The sequence below is a fragment of the Coccinella septempunctata genome, chromosome 4 (assembly GCF_907165205.1).
Source record: "Coccinella septempunctata chromosome 4, icCocSept1.1, whole genome shotgun sequence".
Classification (NCBI taxonomy): domain Eukaryota; kingdom Metazoa; phylum Arthropoda; class Insecta; order Coleoptera; family Coccinellidae; genus Coccinella; species Coccinella septempunctata.
In genome coordinates this window covers 2,420,770-2,439,086 of record NC_058192.1, presented here as the reverse complement: position 1 = coordinate 2,439,086, position 18,317 = coordinate 2,420,770, and the positions used below count along the sequence as shown (strand labels likewise).

The 18,317-nt window shown below is 37.1% G+C and overlaps 6 protein-coding genes across 8 annotated transcripts; 3 read left to right on the top strand and 3 right to left on the bottom strand.

Annotated features, from left to right (window-relative positions):
* Window positions 1–703: 703 nt before the first annotated feature.
* On the bottom strand, window positions 704–2,675 carry LOC123311932 (dnaJ homolog subfamily B member 13-like). Its single transcript, XM_044896066.1, has 5 exons — window positions 2,409–2,675; window positions 2,130–2,351; window positions 1,560–1,882; window positions 1,165–1,336; window positions 704–1,017 (listed from the first exon to the last, which is right to left on the bottom strand). Exons 1-5 carry the CDS (start codon window positions 2,474–2,476, stop codon window positions 762–764), a joined length of 1,041 nt encoding a protein of 346 aa, XP_044752001.1. The 5' UTR covers window positions 2,477–2,675; the 3' UTR covers window positions 704–761.
* Window positions 2,676–2,943: 268 nt separating this feature from the next.
* On the top strand, window positions 2,944–4,638 carry LOC123311934 (pyridoxal kinase). The gene is made up of 5 exons (XM_044896069.1): window positions 2,944–3,205; window positions 3,259–3,502; window positions 3,556–3,825; window positions 4,007–4,195; window positions 4,370–4,638. The coding sequence occupies exons 1-5, from the start codon at window positions 3,113–3,115 to the stop codon at window positions 4,477–4,479; spliced, it is 906 nt and encodes a 301-aa protein (XP_044752004.1). The 5' UTR covers window positions 2,944–3,112; the 3' UTR covers window positions 4,480–4,638.
* On the bottom strand, window positions 3,869–7,600 carry LOC123311933 (protein FAM76A). 2 transcript variants are annotated; one of them, XM_044896068.1, is made up of 6 exons: window positions 7,372–7,600; window positions 6,554–6,832; window positions 6,269–6,402; window positions 5,856–6,105; window positions 5,505–5,797; window positions 3,869–3,985 (listed from the first exon to the last, which is right to left on the bottom strand). In XM_044896068.1, exons 1-5 carry the CDS (start codon window positions 7,456–7,458, stop codon window positions 5,537–5,539), a joined length of 1,011 nt encoding a protein of 336 aa, XP_044752003.1. In that variant the 5' UTR covers window positions 7,459–7,600; the 3' UTR covers window positions 3,869–3,985; window positions 5,505–5,536. The 2 variants fall into 2 exon arrangements, with proteins under 2 accessions (XP_044752003.1, XP_044752002.1); XM_044896067.1 differs by lacking the exon at window positions 3,869–3,985 and having other exon boundaries at window positions 4,664–5,797; window positions 7,372–7,599.
* A 51-nt stretch (window positions 7,601–7,651) lies between these two features.
* Window positions 7,652–8,268, top strand: LOC123311935 (migration and invasion enhancer 1). Its single transcript, XM_044896070.1, has 3 exons — window positions 7,652–7,850; window positions 7,903–8,000; window positions 8,052–8,268. Exons 1-3 carry the CDS (start codon window positions 7,813–7,815, stop codon window positions 8,210–8,212), a joined length of 297 nt encoding a protein of 98 aa, XP_044752005.1. The 5' UTR covers window positions 7,652–7,812; the 3' UTR covers window positions 8,213–8,268.
* LOC123311929 (mitotic checkpoint serine/threonine-protein kinase BUB1 beta-like) lies at window positions 8,249–15,170 on the bottom strand. Of its 2 annotated transcripts, none has more exons than XM_044896062.1 (10): window positions 14,974–15,170; window positions 14,715–14,919; window positions 14,428–14,652; window positions 13,911–14,259; window positions 13,540–13,787; window positions 13,103–13,477; window positions 12,347–12,491; window positions 11,893–12,283; window positions 10,013–10,623; window positions 8,249–9,316 (listed from the first exon to the last, which is right to left on the bottom strand). In XM_044896062.1, exons 1-10 carry the CDS (start codon window positions 15,099–15,101, stop codon window positions 8,688–8,690), a joined length of 3,306 nt encoding a protein of 1,101 aa, XP_044751997.1. In that variant the 5' UTR covers window positions 15,102–15,170; the 3' UTR covers window positions 8,249–8,687. The 2 variants fall into 2 exon arrangements, with proteins under 2 accessions (XP_044751997.1, XP_044751996.1); XM_044896061.1 differs by having other exon boundaries at window positions 12,347–12,500; window positions 14,974–15,169.
* A 409-nt stretch (window positions 15,171–15,579) lies between these two features.
* LOC123311931 (protein RCC2 homolog) lies at window positions 15,580–18,244 on the top strand. Its single transcript, XM_044896065.1, has 5 exons — window positions 15,580–16,212; window positions 16,269–16,595; window positions 16,652–16,990; window positions 17,093–17,407; window positions 17,563–18,244. Exons 1-5 carry the CDS (start codon window positions 15,883–15,885, stop codon window positions 17,689–17,691), a joined length of 1,440 nt encoding a protein of 479 aa, XP_044752000.1. The 5' UTR covers window positions 15,580–15,882; the 3' UTR covers window positions 17,692–18,244.
* Window positions 18,245–18,317: the final 73 nt, after the last annotated feature.

Here is an 18,317-nt window from a genome sequence, read left to right as displayed (position 1 = left end):
GTAGCGAGCGCTTGCGTACACATGATGATAAGTATGTTTAATTTTGAAATGATCATGACCATGAAATGTTTATGATAATGATAATATTGAGTTTTCGAATTCAGGAAACATTGCGCTAGTTTTCTGCTCGACTTTTTGCTTCAACTCATGGAAGAGATTCTGAGATTCTATTTCTTTGAATGGAAAGTACAAACTGAGTGGTTTTCTGAATAGTCCAAGCGTCCAAGTACTCGCACATTTGACCTTCCCCATATTCAGAGAACAGAAAATAATTCCAAACTTAAAATCAAAAGGGGATAATTTTTTGGGGGTCCTTGTATTCTGATGGTTAAAATTTCTTGGTTACGATCTGGACCACCCTGTATGTAAAGCTAATATTGCTTTCCACTTCTCTCGAATTGAATTTGGAAAATGATTTCAAGCATGCCCCTCGGAAATGACAAGAATTTAAGCCGAAACTTAACAAATCTTGTTATAATCTTCTTCAAACCTTCAAGGCGGATCCAACAAGTGGGGTAAACCTTCAACACAAAGGCACTTACAGGCAGACAATGAATGAGGTATGTCTTTTCAGGTAAACCTCGAGAAAAAAACCCTCATATTCACCCCATAATGGTAATCCCTTTGGAATAGCATCTCCCATTCTTTTTTTATTTCTTCTGGATTTATTTTATCAACAAAGGTGTACAATGAAAGCCTGTGGTATTTCATAAACTTCAATTTATTCAGAATATTAACAAACAAACAAATTCGAGATCCTCCTAAACAGGAGGCAACCTTTCTTCCGGTCCAACTCGGAACATTTTATCGGCCAACACCAATTTGTTGATGGTTTCATGTTGTCTGCATCCACCTCCTAGTTTGGCCAGATGAAACCCTTTAGAAAGCAGTTCTCTGCTAGCTTTCGGTAAATAAGTCGGGAAACAAATCTTGAACCTAATCCGCAGATCTCCCTTTTCCGGATACTTTTCCAAGATGGGCATGCCTTCTCCTTCCACTATTTTTTCATAGTCGTTGCTGAAAAAAAAACGAAAATAAACTTAGATCGAATAAGATAAGAAGAAGAAAAAAGCTTGAAGCGTGGCGTTAAACAAACTCTTTTTTGTGTCCTGTTTCCAGTGCTTGGAAATGAAACAATCTCAATACTTTGTTGAAAGTACTCACTCAATCACATCGGTAATTGGTACTCTTATCGTTCTGTGATCTATGGTATTAACAGTAACAGTCGTCCCAAGCAAAGCTTCTTCTAAGGTGATTTCGACCACCATTACCAAATCATTACCATCCCGAATGAATGTTTCGTGTTCCTTGTCTTCTGTTATGAAGATCACATCGGCTAGGGAAGAGGAGAAAAATCAATTATGCTACGAAGTCATTCGGAAAATTGGTGGTTGAGAAAATGTTGAAAATAGGCTTGAAATCTATAATTTTCATGTTTTTCGACTGGATAAAGGACGAATTCATACCGTGGGATTTTTTTGCAGTGTTTTCCCGAGTTTTTAGGGTAAATATACAAGAATTCCCCACCACAAGCCTGAAAAAATGTTGTGCTACCCAACCTGGTTCGTAGGCAGGATGCTGATCTCCCTCCTCGAAAAATACGATCTCGGTGCCAGGCCTCATGCCAGGTTTTATTGGTATCGAGAGAATCTTCTCCGTCACCTCCGTTCTGGTCTGTTTCTCATCCACAAAAGTCAATCTGTGAATTTTCATCTTTTTGACCCCTCCGAAGAATATCTCGTGCAGACTGAGCACTAGAGGGTGTTTGATTGGCGGTTTTTTCTCTTTTACCGCCTTGTTCTCGCTGGTTTCGTAGATGGCGGGGGGATTTTTCAGATAATCAAGAAGATCCGCGTATGGAGAGTCAGTGCCGAAGAACTCTCTGCAAGTGGGAAAACGAAATATAAGGGATTAGGCGTAAGGAGAAAAAACACCTTCAGAAGCTCCTATATTAGGAGCATCAGCTCCCATAACCAACCACAAATCACTAACACAGAGAGAACAAAGCAAACTCCTAGCCATACTTCAAGACCTGACCCAACAGACTGGAGCAACCAGAGACAACCTGTCTCTGGGAGCAACTCTCTCAGAGCTCCCTGAACTTTTTTGGTCCATACAAAGCGACATACCGGTACGTCAGAAGCGGATCACCATGATAGTGGTAAGGATGGATGAACTCGTCCTTCGTGGGAACCCCCGCCTTCAATCCTTCCTCGCCATATTGGTCGAATATCGCGCGTCGATAAGGGTCGCCCAAAACATCGTACGCTTCGCAAATCAGGCTGAACACTTCTTTGGCATTGGGCTGTTTCAGACGTTCGGGATGAAATTCTAAAGCCAATCCCCGGTACCTGAAAACACAGGAGCGATATTTTTCGATTGAGGCTTCTCTGGATATTATCGTTTACGCTTTTTTTATATCTAGACTTGTGCTGGTTCGGGGTATCTGGAGGATTCCGTAATAGTCGATGCCCATCTTTTACTATTTGCTAACTTTGAGAACAAGCTTGGACTTAATTGACAGTCAAATGAGTAATAAAATAATGAGAAATCTTTATTCTATGCACCTTAGTGATTGAAATTTCGCACAAAATTTTCTGATTAAGAATTCAACCGAATTATTCTTAGAATATTCCTATTTCCGCCTGTACAACCTCTTATGAAGCTATGTAGCGACATCCTTCTAGGGAAAATGAACTTGAAATTTTACTACCGGTATTTAACTTTTTCATAAGAGTTCATTTGAGCGCTAGGAAAGTCTATGATTTCAGTTCCAGTTGTACCATAGAAGATAAGAGTGTTTTGTGGTTGAACTTGAGTTCAATGACCTTGTACCAAAGAGGAACATCTTTGACTGTACTCTACGAAAAATAAAGAAATCTATGCTCTTCAATTGACAGGTCACCTAACCTCAAAGTAGAATTTTCCCAGAATCCAGAATCCCCAACAAAACATGAATATGAAATTAAGGACCTTGAAATTGTGTAATTAATAATGAGTACTTGATAAGCACCAAATAAACGACATAGATAAGGTCTGTGTGAACAGATTATGATATTTCATTTCCCTCATAAATATTTCACTCTCTTAACAATAACCTCCTGACAAAGAAATGGCTGAAGATTCTTCTCCCAAGGTTTTATCAATCCAAAGTCATGTTGTTCATGGATATGTTGGAAACAGAAGTGCTGTATTCCCATTGCAGGTAATGAAAAAGCATCCGCACTGAATTCTTTATCAAAAATTCATTTTCAACAGCTATTGGGTTTCGAAGTGGATTTCATCAATTCTGTTCAGTTGTGTACACACACCCAGTATAAAAAGGTAACTGGACAAATACTGAAAGAGCAAGACTTATCAGACTTGTTTCAAGGGCTAAAAGAGAACGGTCTTGATAAATATGATTACTTATTAACTGGCTATGTTGGATCCCCTTCATTCCTTAAAGAAATTGTGGCAGTTTATAAGCATTTAAAATCTGTTAATCCTAATATTGTTTTTGGTAGGTTAATTCTCGTGTAGAATAATAGTATATACATAGCTCTCGAATTATAGTTTGTGATCCTGTGATGGGAGATAATGGAGAATTCTATGTACCAGAAGAATTGGTTCCTTTGTACAGGGAACAAGTTGTACCTCACGCCCATATACTCACTCCAAATCAATTTGAATTGGAATCGTTGACCAATATGACAATAAACAATGTTGAGGATTGTTGGGAAGCCATTGAGAAACTGCATTTGAAAGGTTGTAAAACTGTGGTGGTCTCCTCTTCAGATCTGGGAGGAAACGGGCACCTACTTGCCTTAGCCAGTACCAAAATGGGTATTTCAATATTTATTACCTTAATATCTTTGATTTCATTAGTTAACCCAAAACCATGATAACAACTTGAAAAGTTAAATGAAGAAGTTGTTCAGTGATAAGTACTCACCAGTGTGTCAACATGGCAAGATTCCATCGAGGAACTGGTCATCGTGTACATCTGAAACAAATTAACTTTCAGGTGAATCATGTCAAAGGGTAACCATCACATTAGAGAAAAAACAGGCGATATTTGTCGGTACTGGAGATATTTTTGCAGCTTTGATGTTGGCTTGGATGCATAAAAGTAACAATAATTTGAAAGAGTCGTTGGAGAAAACAATTGCCAGCTTACAGGCTACTTTAGAAAGGACATTGCGATCTGCTGAAGGTGAGTTTATTACCCATAACTAGATACTTGATTAATTTTTATTTAACCAACATACAGAGGTTTTCTCTGGCTTTGAATAATTTCCTTAAAACCCTTCTGTTGAAATGTTTACTCATTAAACAACTAACTTATACCCACAATGTGAAATTTTACGAGCTGTTGGAATCGTTCCAGGCAAACCTCATACTCCAGAAAATTTGGAGCTCAAACTTATACAAAGTAAGAGGGATATAGAAGAACCTAAGGTTACACTTTTTGCAAACTGTACCAGAAAGTCTTCTTAATGAATAAATTTATGTAAGTGGTAAAATGAAAAAAGGTCTTCCAGATTATGGTCCAATTTTCGCTTTTTCTGTATGCTTTTATTTTATATTTGTGATTGGTATATATTTTATGAAATAAGATGTTATTGTAGATGTAATAAATGTATTTTTCGTGTTGAAGTTCCGATATCTCAATGAAACAATATTCTGTTTCCATTCCTTTATTCAGACACAATGATTTAACATATTTTACAAAAATATTTCAGTATATATATTATAATAAATACCTACGTAATCCTAAAACTTAAATTTAATGAATAGGAAAAATCCTGAAGTCAAAATTTTGCTTTTTACATTGATTCAACAATGAGAACCTAATCTGATGGTTTGAATAAATTTTTTATCAGTCATATTATCTACTACAATAAACAGCTCCACTCGAATTTACTAATCAACTCAGAATAAAGATTCTTTGGGTGTTAGATAATGGGTATGGCAAATATCGCGAAACTCTCATCTTGTGTTCATGATATGTCTACTTGAAAATATACATGTTCATCCAGCATGGAATTCTAGCTGTTCAATATGGAGAATTCGAAAAAAAATCAAACGTGTTTTCAGGATATATGCTGGTTTTCCATTATCTAAAAAACGAACCAATTCTGATAGTAACAATTTCATGTACCTGTACAAATAATAACATCAATTAACGAAATAATAGGTACCTTACTAGATTTTTATATTCGTTGACGATTTTCATTCACTGACAAAAAATGAAAATATCGTACTATAACAATGAACTGCCCGAAAAGAAGAGGAAAGTGAAATAAAATACAGATCATTCACTAGGATGAAATTATAAAAACTCCCAACTTGTTACTTTTTCAAATATTTTTTAATTTTTTTAAATATGATGACAATCAAATTCCTATTATACATGGTAAATTGAAAACTTGATGCATCCAAGCACAACAACTCGAAGAAATCTTTCATGAAAATATCAACCTGTTCTAAAACCTCCTTCATCAAATCAATCATCTACTCACCTTCCACAAGCGATAAAACCGAACCGAACTATTTATGCTAAACCAGGACTGTCCGTGCCGCTGCCGCTGTTTGAATTCTCCGTGGCCAGTATAGCTGCAGCCGCCAACCCAGCTCCGCTGTTAGACCCTTTTTTCTTATTCTGGGACTTGGACAATGAGGCGACTTCCTTCAACAGGCTGGATATTTTTGAATTCATGAAATCCACTTTTTCTTCATGCTCCTTCACGGTTTTCTGCAGTTTGTTCCTCATTTCATTCTCACTTGTGAAATGTTTCGCTTTGAGCTCAGTGATCTGAAATTGTTCCGATGAAAAATTTTTTTTATGAAACGCCCAGAATCACAAAATTTACCATTTTTTCCTTGCTCAACAGCTGAGCATCTTTCATCGAGATTTGTTTTTGCAGGCTAGCAATCTTCTCTTTCAGTTGTGTCATAGCTATGACATGGTCAGAACTGTTGGGATCCAAATCTAACCTGACACCAGCATTGTTCTTCGCAACTTTGGGAGGTGAAGGTCCTTGTTCTGCCTGTTCCATGTTAGCCTTGAGCTTTTCTAAATCCATTCGTTCCCTTTGTGTTCTTTTGTGCGCTGTTCTAACCCTGAAAACGTTTGATTCCAAGTAATGGGAAAATTCGAGATGAAACTAGTGGAATTTATGAATACAGCACAATTTTAGCATAAAACAAGATAAATGACAATAAACTAGTACTGCTGTTAGGAGAAATTAATAATTACTTTGTCTTTTTATCATTGGGAACTTACTTTTCTTTGCTTTTACTCTTACTATGGTTAACCATCTTCAAATGAGCCTTTCTATCTGCATTTCCTTGTTTGGTTTTAGCTAAGGCTCTCTTGAAAGACAAAGTACAAAGCCAACATAAAAGCTTCCCATCAACCTAAAAAATTTCAGGCTTAACACTATCGAAAAAGATCAAGTTGATAAAGTTGTGGTTCAAGATAAATTACACTTTAGGGTATTTTCAAAGAATTCTCAACAGAAAAATGACGGAATAGATTGCAAACACAGCCAAAGGAATGACGTCTCACCTTTTTATCATCATCATGACGATCGAAAGCACATTTCTGCTTACACTGTTCACAGTTGACAGGTGGCCCATACTTCAATTCTGAATTAGTACACCTTTGGCATTTATTCCCAATAAAGGCAGCAATGATATTGCAATATTCGCAGGCGGAAGGCTTCCCATAGGCCTTCACATTTTGCTCGCATTTTTTGCAAATGGTGCTGGTACTCCCCTTAGATGTTTGTTGAAATTCCGAACGACAATAAGTACATTTCACAACTGGAAAAGAACCACGGCATTCCTGAATGAAGAGATGCCGAGTATTATTCACAATTTAGAAAAAAATAAAAATTTTAGAATTATTGTTTTATTGCTTCATAGCACTTTGTATTTCTAATATAGATGGAGTTCTACTGATATGAGCGATAATGTAGAAGAATGATTCCAACTTTCCTTCTACATACATGTTTATGAAAAGTTTCTGACTGTCGAACAATTCAGAATGGGCAAAGGTTCACTCTGTTATCTAACTTTTTTCCACACATCAAAAAATCAGCAGCATTTACAGTTTTATTATTTAATTTTGCAAACAAGTTCCCCTGATTTAACAGAAAAATAACTATTCCTAGTAGTATATATCAGGAAAAACTAAGCAACAAAATATACTGCTTGAATAGTTGCTGTGTTGCTTCTATGGTGGTCTTATTATTATTATATATTCTAAATACTGATTGAAAATGATAATGCTGTCATGTATCGTTCATCATGTGAATTTCTTGCTTCTATTGCAACGATTTGTTTAAATTTGTGGTTATGATAGCTGTAAGAAAGATTACTCACCTTGCAAAGTTGCTGTCCAGCGGAAAGCTCTTCAAAAGGGTGTCGAGCAAAACAACGCGAACAAGCAAAAAGAACTGGAGCACTCATACTGAATAATTATCTATAAGTGTTCAATATGTTTTAAAATATGTACATTTCACAATTAAAACGCGCAAATAAATAAATCTTGACTTTTCTTTGTAACCGTTAATTTGTTAGCGTCAACGTCAAGAAATATGACAACTGACAATGTCGGATCTCGCAAAAATGTAACCACAGAGCCCCTTTCCCAAGCTTTCCTTCTTTGTTCATGAAACATGTGCCAATCTGTTGTCTGTGACAAGTGCAGACTTTTTTCTACTGGTTCAAACAAGTTTGTACCATTTATTTATTGAGCTCTCGCACTAGCTTTCATGATATGCTTATACCTGGTTCAATCATAGACCTAATAATATATTCAATATGACCCCACATAAAGTAAAAGTAGATATTGAATATTGGTAAGATCCTTCGAATTTACTAGGGATGATGTATTCTTAATAACATTTTTAGCTCGGAGTGTGGCTTGCATCAGGAGTTCAAGAATGCGTTATCTGCCCTAAAAGCAGGTTGCCCAAATGTTGAAGTAACAGGACATGAAGGAAGGAGAGGTTGAGTTATGACTAAAATAAAATAACTATTTTTGAACCAGGCGTTTTCAGGTTCTTTTGAAATTAAAATGAACGATACCCTGATACACTCTAGACTTGCTTCGTTAGCAACACCAGATTATGAAGATTTTTGTCGCATATGCAGAAATATTTCAGTAGGAAATCCAATTCCATCGAGTTGTAAAACAAAAAATGATTGTCAAATACTTTGAAAAAAATTGTACATACAATTCAATTGAAACAATATATACTTACATGAAAGTTTTAATAATTTGTAAATTACATAATACTATTTTTAACTTAAATAAACATCCTATTAGATCACTGAACAATAAAACTTCAAACCATTCAGTTTGATAATTTAGTTACAAGATAGATCAGATTTTAAAAGGAAACGTCTTATTCTTATGTTGAGATTCGTGAGTATTTAAGCTATACATTGAATGGAGAGTAAATATATTGAGAAAGAATTAAATAAAAGATTCCATAATCATTAATTCCATTCATTACAATGTGATGAATTCTTAAGATAACAATTTGAATGAAAATTGTTGAAATCTTCAAAAAAAATTCTTTTGAACAATAATGTGCATCTTTCCCAACAATTTCCCAATCCCTCATATTTTACTACAGACATTTTCTGAGTGGTACTCTCTAACTTTGACGTTTCCTCTTTTTCCCTGTATGCTATCGATTCCTTATCAAATTTACCAATGTTTTCATACCACTCATGCACTTATCATACTGAGTACTTAAAGCTTCATCTAAAGCAACCTGCAGATGTCCAGCCTCATTTTGCCGATTCAACAGTGTATCAAAAAATTTGTTCCATAAGTCTGACTTCATGTATCTTGGGAATTTTTCCTTTATGCTCCAAGCGTCATACTTCTTCTGAAGCTCTATATACTTATCGAATAATATGACATGCGTCGTTGCCGCTATGCAGAACAAATCGGTGTGATAATTCCACGGTTTGTTCTCCAACATTTCGCAACATATAAAACTTTCCGTCTGTACCTTTCTTGTGAAGCTCGTATTCGGTGGGTACAATGACATGTCGATGCTACATCCAAAGTCTATTAATTGTAAATCTATGCTATCTGCGGTCAACTGAATTAAAAAGTTATCTGGCTTTATGTCTGCGTGGATAATTTTTATTTGGTGCATGGCTTCCACTATTCTGAGCATCTGAATGCAGAAGTAGAAACAGAGGCACTCCTGCATAGGTTTACCTGTTTTTAATTTCACTTGATTGGCCAAATCTAGAAGTGAACCATATGGCATGAAAGCATATACTAAAATAGATGCCTGATCACCTGCAAAATAAATTGTTACGTGTTATCATATTTTCCCAGTAAAAATCGGGAAGGAAATGAGTTTGTGAGCATCGCGCAATCTGTATGTTTCGTTCCCCCTAAAAAACTTTCGAATTCGTAGGAATAAAAAAAATCCTTGAAAAGTGCGAAAACGAAACATTATTTTCAATCGCGAATGCCCGGCCGAATGTTACGCTCATGTCTGTGCCGTTCACGAGCTATCTTCACGTTCTTCCGTTAATCTTATAACGTGAAGTTAGCTCCGTCAGTTCTATGGTTTCCTCCTTGGAACATAGATATATAAGTCTATGGTTCCAATTCAGTGTTTCCTCTGATGACATCGGAAATTTCGAGCATTTTCGTGAATTTTTTTAAATATATCCGTTCATGGTTAGTCAAAAAAGAAAACTTTAGATGGCAAAGGCGTTCGTCGACATGCGACATATGCAAAAAGTGAAACTTAGCGGCTAAAATTCCATACAACAAATACGAAGATAATTTTTTTAACTTTTCCCGATTTTAGGCTGTTAAGTGTTCATTGAAGTCAGATGAGTGACGTTGGAAATATCGTTGAGCCACCGACCAAAAGCTAGCTTTCTAGCTACATCTTGAACATTCCAAACATGGAGCTTAAGTCACGTTACCCATTTTATAGTTAGGTACAAAGGAAAAAGAATTCTCAAAAGTTCAACTCACTGAAATATCCAGAAGTGACGTCCATGAAGCGTTCCCTGAGCGGATTGTTCCGTAATCTGGTCTGAATTTCCCTACAGATGTAAAACTCCCATTTGTTGGCCGGTTTCTGATACTTCAAAGCCACCGGTTTCCCGTTCTTATAGTCCTGAGCCTTATACACCGTGCCGAAGGTACCTTTACCCAATATTTTTTCCACCATGTACTGATCCCCGCCGACGGACACAGTCTCCCTCTTGCCCGATATCCTGGGTATCATCGATACCTGATGAAACTCGGGGATGTGGGGTCCCGGGAACGAGACCAGATTCAGCAGTTTCTCGATTTCCGACGGTTTGAAAGGGTCGGACGGGGCCACGTCCAGTCTGTTTCTGTGGACGTCGGTCGCTGGAGGGCTGGAACAAGACATCGGTTCGTCTTCCATCCGCGTAACCGGGGAAGTTTCTTGGGAGGGTAAGAGATCGCCCAAGAGGCTCTTACGCAAAGCCTCGTTGGCCATGAGATTCTGAGCCAAGTAGCTGTTGTGTTCCTCGGAGATCGTCGTCATGGCTGTGGGTTTGGTGGTGCCCAACACCGAGGATTTGGTGGTAGCGGCGCTGGAACTAGAGCTGGATCTGCGGAAACAATAGGACTCAGTTGATGCACCACAACAGTATATTCATTTTAGCAGTCGGTTGGCCATGAAATAATTTTTTCAACTTTTTGTTACTAGAACGGAGTAAGGTTGGCACTCATGAAATGTCCTTAATGTCATTACGCCGTTGCCACAACTTATATCAATTAATATTACGAAAATGTCGAAAGTGATTGAAAAATGAGACAGTGTTTGAGGAAGTGCTATTTAGAATTCAGGTCCGCTCATTCAAATAGTTATACCCTGATATTCTGAAATCCACAATACGTCAGACGGTAGCGAACATATTCAATTTAAGAGAATTTATATAGTGTTTCATCTGAATCTAAACGACTTATATTTCAGCTGAATATTTCCACAATCAGAAAGATTGTGAATGAAGAGGATGACAAAGAATTTCCCTCTATTGGGAGACCCAAAAATGTGGTCGCATTTGAGAATTTTATGTTTGAGTGAATTAATGCGAAAAGTTTACTACAGGATTTTCGATGAATGTCATCGTAGAATAAGTTCCCGAAAATTGATTTTTCTATTTTCCATTTGACTTGTCCTATACATTGTGAATGTCTTAAGGTACCAATAAATACCTAATTATTATTATTATATCAATGTATTAAGATGAACAGCCACAAATACGCGCCAGTTGTCCTGTTAATTGTTTATTCATGTGAAATTTTAGTTCAAAGGTGAAGTTCATCTTGACTTGAAAATTTCTTTTACTTATATTGATGCAAGATGATTTTTGTTGAAGAATTTAACATTCTTGTAATTATCTGTCAATTCCTTCGAGAACTGCCCTTTCCCAACAACTGCATCATATGCATTTCATCTTCGGGTTAATATTTTTGAAATCTCCAACTGATGTAAAGTATTCAAACTTTAACCAAAGAAGATAACGAACATTAACTCTCCTCAAGCTAGAGCATATTATGATATTACCCTGATCTCTTGTATTTTCCATGCAAATAACTGGATTTGGTATGCCTTCAATCAGTTTGTATAAACTTCAATTATGTCCGTCACATATTTTCTGAAGAGATTCGACATTGTGATAAAATACGTAATAACAGAAACTTTTATGTAGAACGGGCAACATAGCGTTGATTTAAAACCCAAAAATGTTTTGACAAGCGTCATAACCCCACATTTTCGAACTATACAGAGTGAAATGTGACAAATCCCCAAGGCCAACCGACTGCTAAAATAAAAGTGAATGGAGTATAGTAGTAATATCAAGAGTAAAACTTACGCGTAACTTTTACTCTCCTCGTAGATTATCGACAGAGCATCATCGCTCTTCTTCGTTTCGTTCTCATTTTCGAAGAGTTGCTTCTTCGTGGCCTTAACCTGTTCGAAACAATTCTGCGGGGCGTGCTGCTTGGACTGCGGGGTGCTCACCTTCATGGCGTTCAAATTGAAATTGAACATTTGCGTATTGCAACTGTTGTTCAGGTCGGAATACACGATGTTCGCTTTGATCTCGTCGAAGGACGAGTTGCTATCCTCGTCGAAAATTTGTTTGATGTTGGCGCTGTCCATCGGTTGGGCGGCGGCGCTCGCCGTGTCCGTGCTGCCCCTTGACCCTGTCTCAGCCAAATCATCTGCGCTTAGTACCTTAAAGGGAGTCTTCATGGCGCTACCTGAAATCGTTGATTGAAGACTTGATTATTATGCGAACGTGACGTCGTCTGCGATAATCTCACCTCTTGGTTGTTCGTGGTCGTAAAATTTTACGGCATTTGGCTTCGGCGCTTCTTTTTCTGCGGAGGGCGAAGTCCAAATGACGAAATTACAACTGGGAACGGTCACTGGGGCCATGGATGGCATCTCGGACACACTCGTCATCTCCTGGAAAAACTGATATTCGACATTTTATGCGAAATTCACTACATATCGCTTTCCTTTGGTTACAAGATCAAAAGTAGTTCTACCTTCAGAGTGGACCAGTAGATTCAGTAAACTGGCTTAAACCCAGAGGATTTACAAGCGCCAGAAGCACCCCTTTCGTACTTATACTCTAGTTGCAAACATTGACACATTTTTTTGGAAAAACTCTAAAACTGCTGGATCAAAAGGCTTTGTCACGCTTTAGACCAGTACCAACGTGCGAAATTTCACACCGATAGACTCACAATTGCGAACAGTAGCGCGCGAACAACGATTTTTATGAAAAATTCGAATAACTCAAAAACCGTTTTTCCGATTTCCACCAAAATGGATAGACCTCTTAGCACGGGGGATTCGAATAATCATGCCGAAATTCAGCTCGATAGCCTTAAAATTGCGACTTGTAGCGTGTCCACAACGATACTCACACACAGGGAGAATTTTTTTTTAAATCGAATCTACGTCCTCTGAAACGATTTCGTGAAAATTTTTCAGCAAAAAAATTCTTCCAAAGTGCTTGTTGGCAAGCATAAAAACAACAATCAAACATATTTGAAAAAATTCTTCTCTACCTTGGAGCTGTCCATCCCGAAAGACGATTGATCCACCAAAACAGCTTCTCTTCCGAAATTACCTATTGGAGTGGCCGGTTTTAGGAAACTTTTCTGGGGAACCTGTCTTCCGTTACTGTTGGATGTCTCGAAGCAAATAGAACCGGGAGAGGTGTTCAAACCGGCAAGATTTTGATTAGAATATTGGTCTACGTCGATAACTTCGCCGGTTTGCATGGGAATCACGGAAGACTTTCCATTTTGGTGCGATAATTGGAGCCTCGGCTCAGATGTATGCATTTCTCTCGAATGGGATGTGCTGAACGAACTTCCCAGCATGTAATTGCTAACGTTCGGCTTCTCCACCGACATTGAAACCATGCTGTTCTGCTGTACCTAAAAGCAAATTCAAAAACAATGACAGAGATAACTTGTATGATGAACTCAGTTTAGCTTACCACTGATTTTTGATATCTTAAGGCTGCAAGTTCTTCCAAGCTGTATTCGGTAGTAGGATCTGCATAGACTCTCGATTTAGGATACATAGGCAGTAAGCGATTGTCAACTGGTTCAGGCATGGTCAAGTTAACCACCCAGCCAACGTAAGTTTCTTTGGTTTTTGGAGGAAAATTAGGTAGGGGTTTATTTATGTTGATTGAACAAGAAGGATCAACACTAGGAACATCATCCTCATCATCTACATGAACTAAAATGAAATAACAATAGTATTCTCAACCTCCCCTTTCACAAAAACCTAATGGTGTTGAAATTTTTAGGTTAGACTTAAACAACAAACAATTATCATCAAAAAGAGATAAATGAGACTTACCTGTGAAAGGTGGCTTCCTAGGAACCACAGCCATTTTCTTTTTAGAAGGATACAGAGACCAAGGTCCCGGTTTTAGTAGATTTTCTTTAGGCGCCTCTTGCCTTTTCACCACCGTCAAAATACTAACAGGGGGAGCAGCAGCTCCCCTAATTTCGTCCCCATCATCTTGATAGACTGTTATAGCGGCATTTGGCCTGACATTATCATTCGAAGTAGTAGGATAAATTCCAGGGCCTGAGGCTGCTGGAACTCTGACACTACCTACTGCTTTTCCACCTTTATAAGTACGTAGGGAAGTAAGAGCTTGTCTTCTTTCAAGTAGTTGATCTTCACTAGGACCGTATAACATCTGCGAGGATGAAAACACATGATTTTTCAAAAACTCTTATGCCAAATTCCTAAATGTTATATCCCCACATTTTTTCTATAGAAAGATAACTCAGACTTTTGGAAATCACTGTATTCAATTCTGCAATGACTAAGGCCAAAGGGGAATTATTTTATTCAATTTTCTTACATGTTTTCCAGCTGCCATAACTAAATTTTGGTGGGCCATCTCTAATTCATCATAAGGCTGTGCTAATGCCTGTTTTCCTAATTCAAAAATAGAATTCGCACTTTTGTAATCTCCTGCCGCTTCATGATAATACGCCCAAGCTTTGTATAAATCTGCACAACCTACTGAAAGGCCTCTAGCATGCATCATTTGATATAATTCTAATGGGTTTTGTTGATAATCCACCTATCAAAGAAACATTCAACAATCTTAATTTCAGTTTACGATGAATGCCAGATTATGCTCACATATTTTATCCACAATCTGCAAAATCGTCTGTCATGTATGTATCGTTTATCATTTTCAAATAAGCTAAGGCAGTGTTCTAGTAACTGAACTAAATTTCCTTCATGACCATTTTTTGGATACGTCTGTTCAATCCAAGAAATGAATTGATACCAGTTTTCAAGAGGATCATCCCCTTGATAGTTTCTTATTGCATTTTCGAATGCTCTGAAAAAACATTAGGTAAGGACTGAAAGTCTGCATTATACACCTAAACTTTACTCTCTTTGAAGTTGCAATTCTCTTCTGATTTCTGGATTTGTTTCTGCTTGAAGAGCTAATCCTAGCTGAACTGGATTCCTTCCTCCTCTAAGCGGCTGGATATTTTCTTTAGTTAATTCGAAATCCATTTCTATTTGACGTTCATTAAATAAAAACGGACGAATATGCGAACGACAATTTTATTTTTATAATGTCAATGTAATTGTCACCTTTAACGATGAGTTCTTCTTCTTGACAAATATTCAATTCAAATTTTAAGTTTCGTTAATTTTTAATTATTCGGGATTGAAATGAATATCCCGAATATCATCAAATTTACTTGACTCTAATGAACTGCTCTTCTGTTTTCAAGTTATCTCTAATATTCTACTTGAATAAAAATAAGTTTTACAAGGAAATCGATAAAGTAAAACGAATTCAATCTACTGCATCTTGTTTCAGCTCAATCTATAAACGCTAACTAAAGAAGTTGTGTAATAAATTATTGATAATAATTTAAGACATCAATTCCTGAAATTTTAGTATAAATATTTAAATTCTGAAATGAAGTTGCTGAAGCAGAGCAAAGTTTTCGTCGAATAAAACCCCCGCTTCGGCCGCTTCTGTGCTCCTATTTCTTTTGTTTGATTTCCGGGTCCGTTATTTCTTGAATGGGGTTTTATCGCAGGGCTTATTGTATTTATGTTGGTAATATTAATAACTAAAATGATTTATTTTTATTGAGCATAAACAAGTAGGCGAAAAAGGCAGGGTTTGCATTCTTTTAATACATTTTTGAAATTAGTTTTATGTGCATCAATAGTTATAACACCGGTCTTTTCACACACAAGGAGTCGTGATTCTATATCAAAAGAAACACGTATTTTCCTCGTTGCTTAACCCAGAGTTTCTTTTGTTGTAATCGCTAATATGTCTACTAAACGTAAGAGAGCCCCAGCCAAAAAAAACGCAAAGAGAGGTAAAAGGAAAGAAGAAAGTGATATCGATTCTGATTTATCTGATAGAAGTGACAATGAGAATACTACTCAGCCAGATGAAGTTCTAATTGCTGGTCATGGAGATGCACTGGATGATCTTACACAACTCCCTGAAGAACTCTTGAAAACAATCATCAAACCTGCTGGACAATTGCTTATTTTTGGACAGGTTCATTGGGATAATGTTGGTAAAAGGGAAATAAAGCCGACTCCTAAGATGTATCCCAATTTGTATGTTCCACATATATTCACAGATTTGAAGGTTTGCACTTTTTCATTATCCATAATTTTTCTGATTGTAATTGGTTTTTATATCAGGTGCGACTTGCTGTAAGTGGTTGTGTGGCTGCTCATAGTGTAATTGTTACTGAAGAAGGCAAGTGTATGACATTTGGTCGAAACCCATATGGGCAGTTGGGATTGGATGACACCAACACTAGGTACTCTCCAACATTAGTTCCTGGGTTAGAGGATAAGAATATTATTGGTGCTGCATGTGGAAGACACCATACTTTATTCCTAACCGATACAGGTACTGTCTATGCATGTGGCGATAATCGATCTGGACAGTGCGGTGTTGGAAATTTACAACCAAAGATTATGGTTCCCACTAGAATCAATTATAGAGGACCGCCTATAATTAAGGTAGTCTATTCTATATTATTGTTCTTGTATGAAGATACTTATTAGGTGCACTTTAGGTTGGCTGTGGGGCAGATTTCTCTGCTATCTTGGACATCAAGGGTGGTCTTTGGACTTTCGGACTACCTGAATATGGCCAGTTGGGTCATAATACTGATGGAAAGTTCTTCAAGACTAGCACCAAGCTGTGTTTCAATTTCGAGACAAGTCCAAAGCGTATCTTGATATATATCGAGAGAACCAAGGATGGACATGTATCCCCAGTTGATTTTCCTGAAATCGTCGATTTCAACTGTGGTCAGAACCACACTGTTGCGATAGACAGCAAGAAAAGGGCTTTCTCTTGGGGTTTCGGAGGATTCGGACGTTTGGGCCATAATGAACAGAAAGATGAGATGGTAAGTGATTCGATGTAATATCAATTGTATTGGAATTAACTCTTGTTATGAGTTTTTTGTTCCCGAATATTTTCTCAATTTTTACAAAAGTTAATTATGTAGGTTCCTCGCTTGATCAAATTCTTTGATTTCCAAGGAAAGGGAGTGAGATCTGTTCAATGTGGCTCCACATACAGTCTTGCGCTTTCTGACTTGGGAATACTATTCATGTTTGGTCAAACCAAAAGAACTGGGGAGGCCAACATGTATCCTAAGCCAATTCAAGATCTCAACGGATGGAATATACACCACATTGGTGCAGGATTCACTTCCATACTTGTACACGCAGATGATGCGATTATAGCGTGGGGGGCCTCTCCAACTTACGGAGAACTTGGACTTGGTGATATGCAGAAGTCTAGCACCGTTCCGAAAGAGGTAAGTTGATTTTCCATTTCTGAGATTTTTCAACAATGCCTATTTCGACAATTTATTGTTTGGGGCTGCTAGTTTTCGATGAATGACAAGCGAAAATTATATATTTTGTTGAATATTGTTGTGTATTTGGTGTGAGTTTCTTATACTTTTCTCAGGTCAACAAACTTGGTGGCCTGAAGGTGCTTGGCTTGACCATGGGTTTCAGTCATAGTCTGGTGATTGTGAATAATGCCTTGCCGGAAGTTCAAGAAAAACTGAAAAATTTCCAAACTTTCACCCCTTAGATGTACTCAACATTCCCCATACGATGAGTAATTTTCATGTCTCCTAGTTAGGATCATAACGTTAAGCGAAAAAAAAATTGTAACCATAAATTTCATCACAGATTAATAAGAAAACTTTCGTCGTGTTCAGCGTAAGGATGCATAGGTTACATATGCTCGATAAAAATGAATCCGCACACCTCAACTAAATCCATTTTCCAGTATTTGATATCACCTAATCCATTCGTCATATAAATGCATAAAAAAAATAAAACGGGAAGTGTTCTAAACGCATGTGCCTAAGTGATCTATACACTCTTAAGCTTTTTGATGTACTAGGTTTAAAACTATTCGACATTTCGTAAAAATGAGTTTTGGCATTGCGTTTCCTCAAGTCATATCGGGCAGATTTATTATTGGTCTGTGGTGATATGATTCTGACAAGTTTTGTTTTAACTATACCTTATATGTTCAGTATTTTTATATTTATTGTTTATAATGAATACAGAATGTGTAACTATTATAATATTTTCAACTGGTAATTGGTCTTTTTCATTAAAGTTTTTTCAGGAAAGTTTTAGTGTTATTTGTTGATTAGCCTTTGCACTTGCTTCTTTATGAAGTGGGTGTTTTTATAATTATCTGTA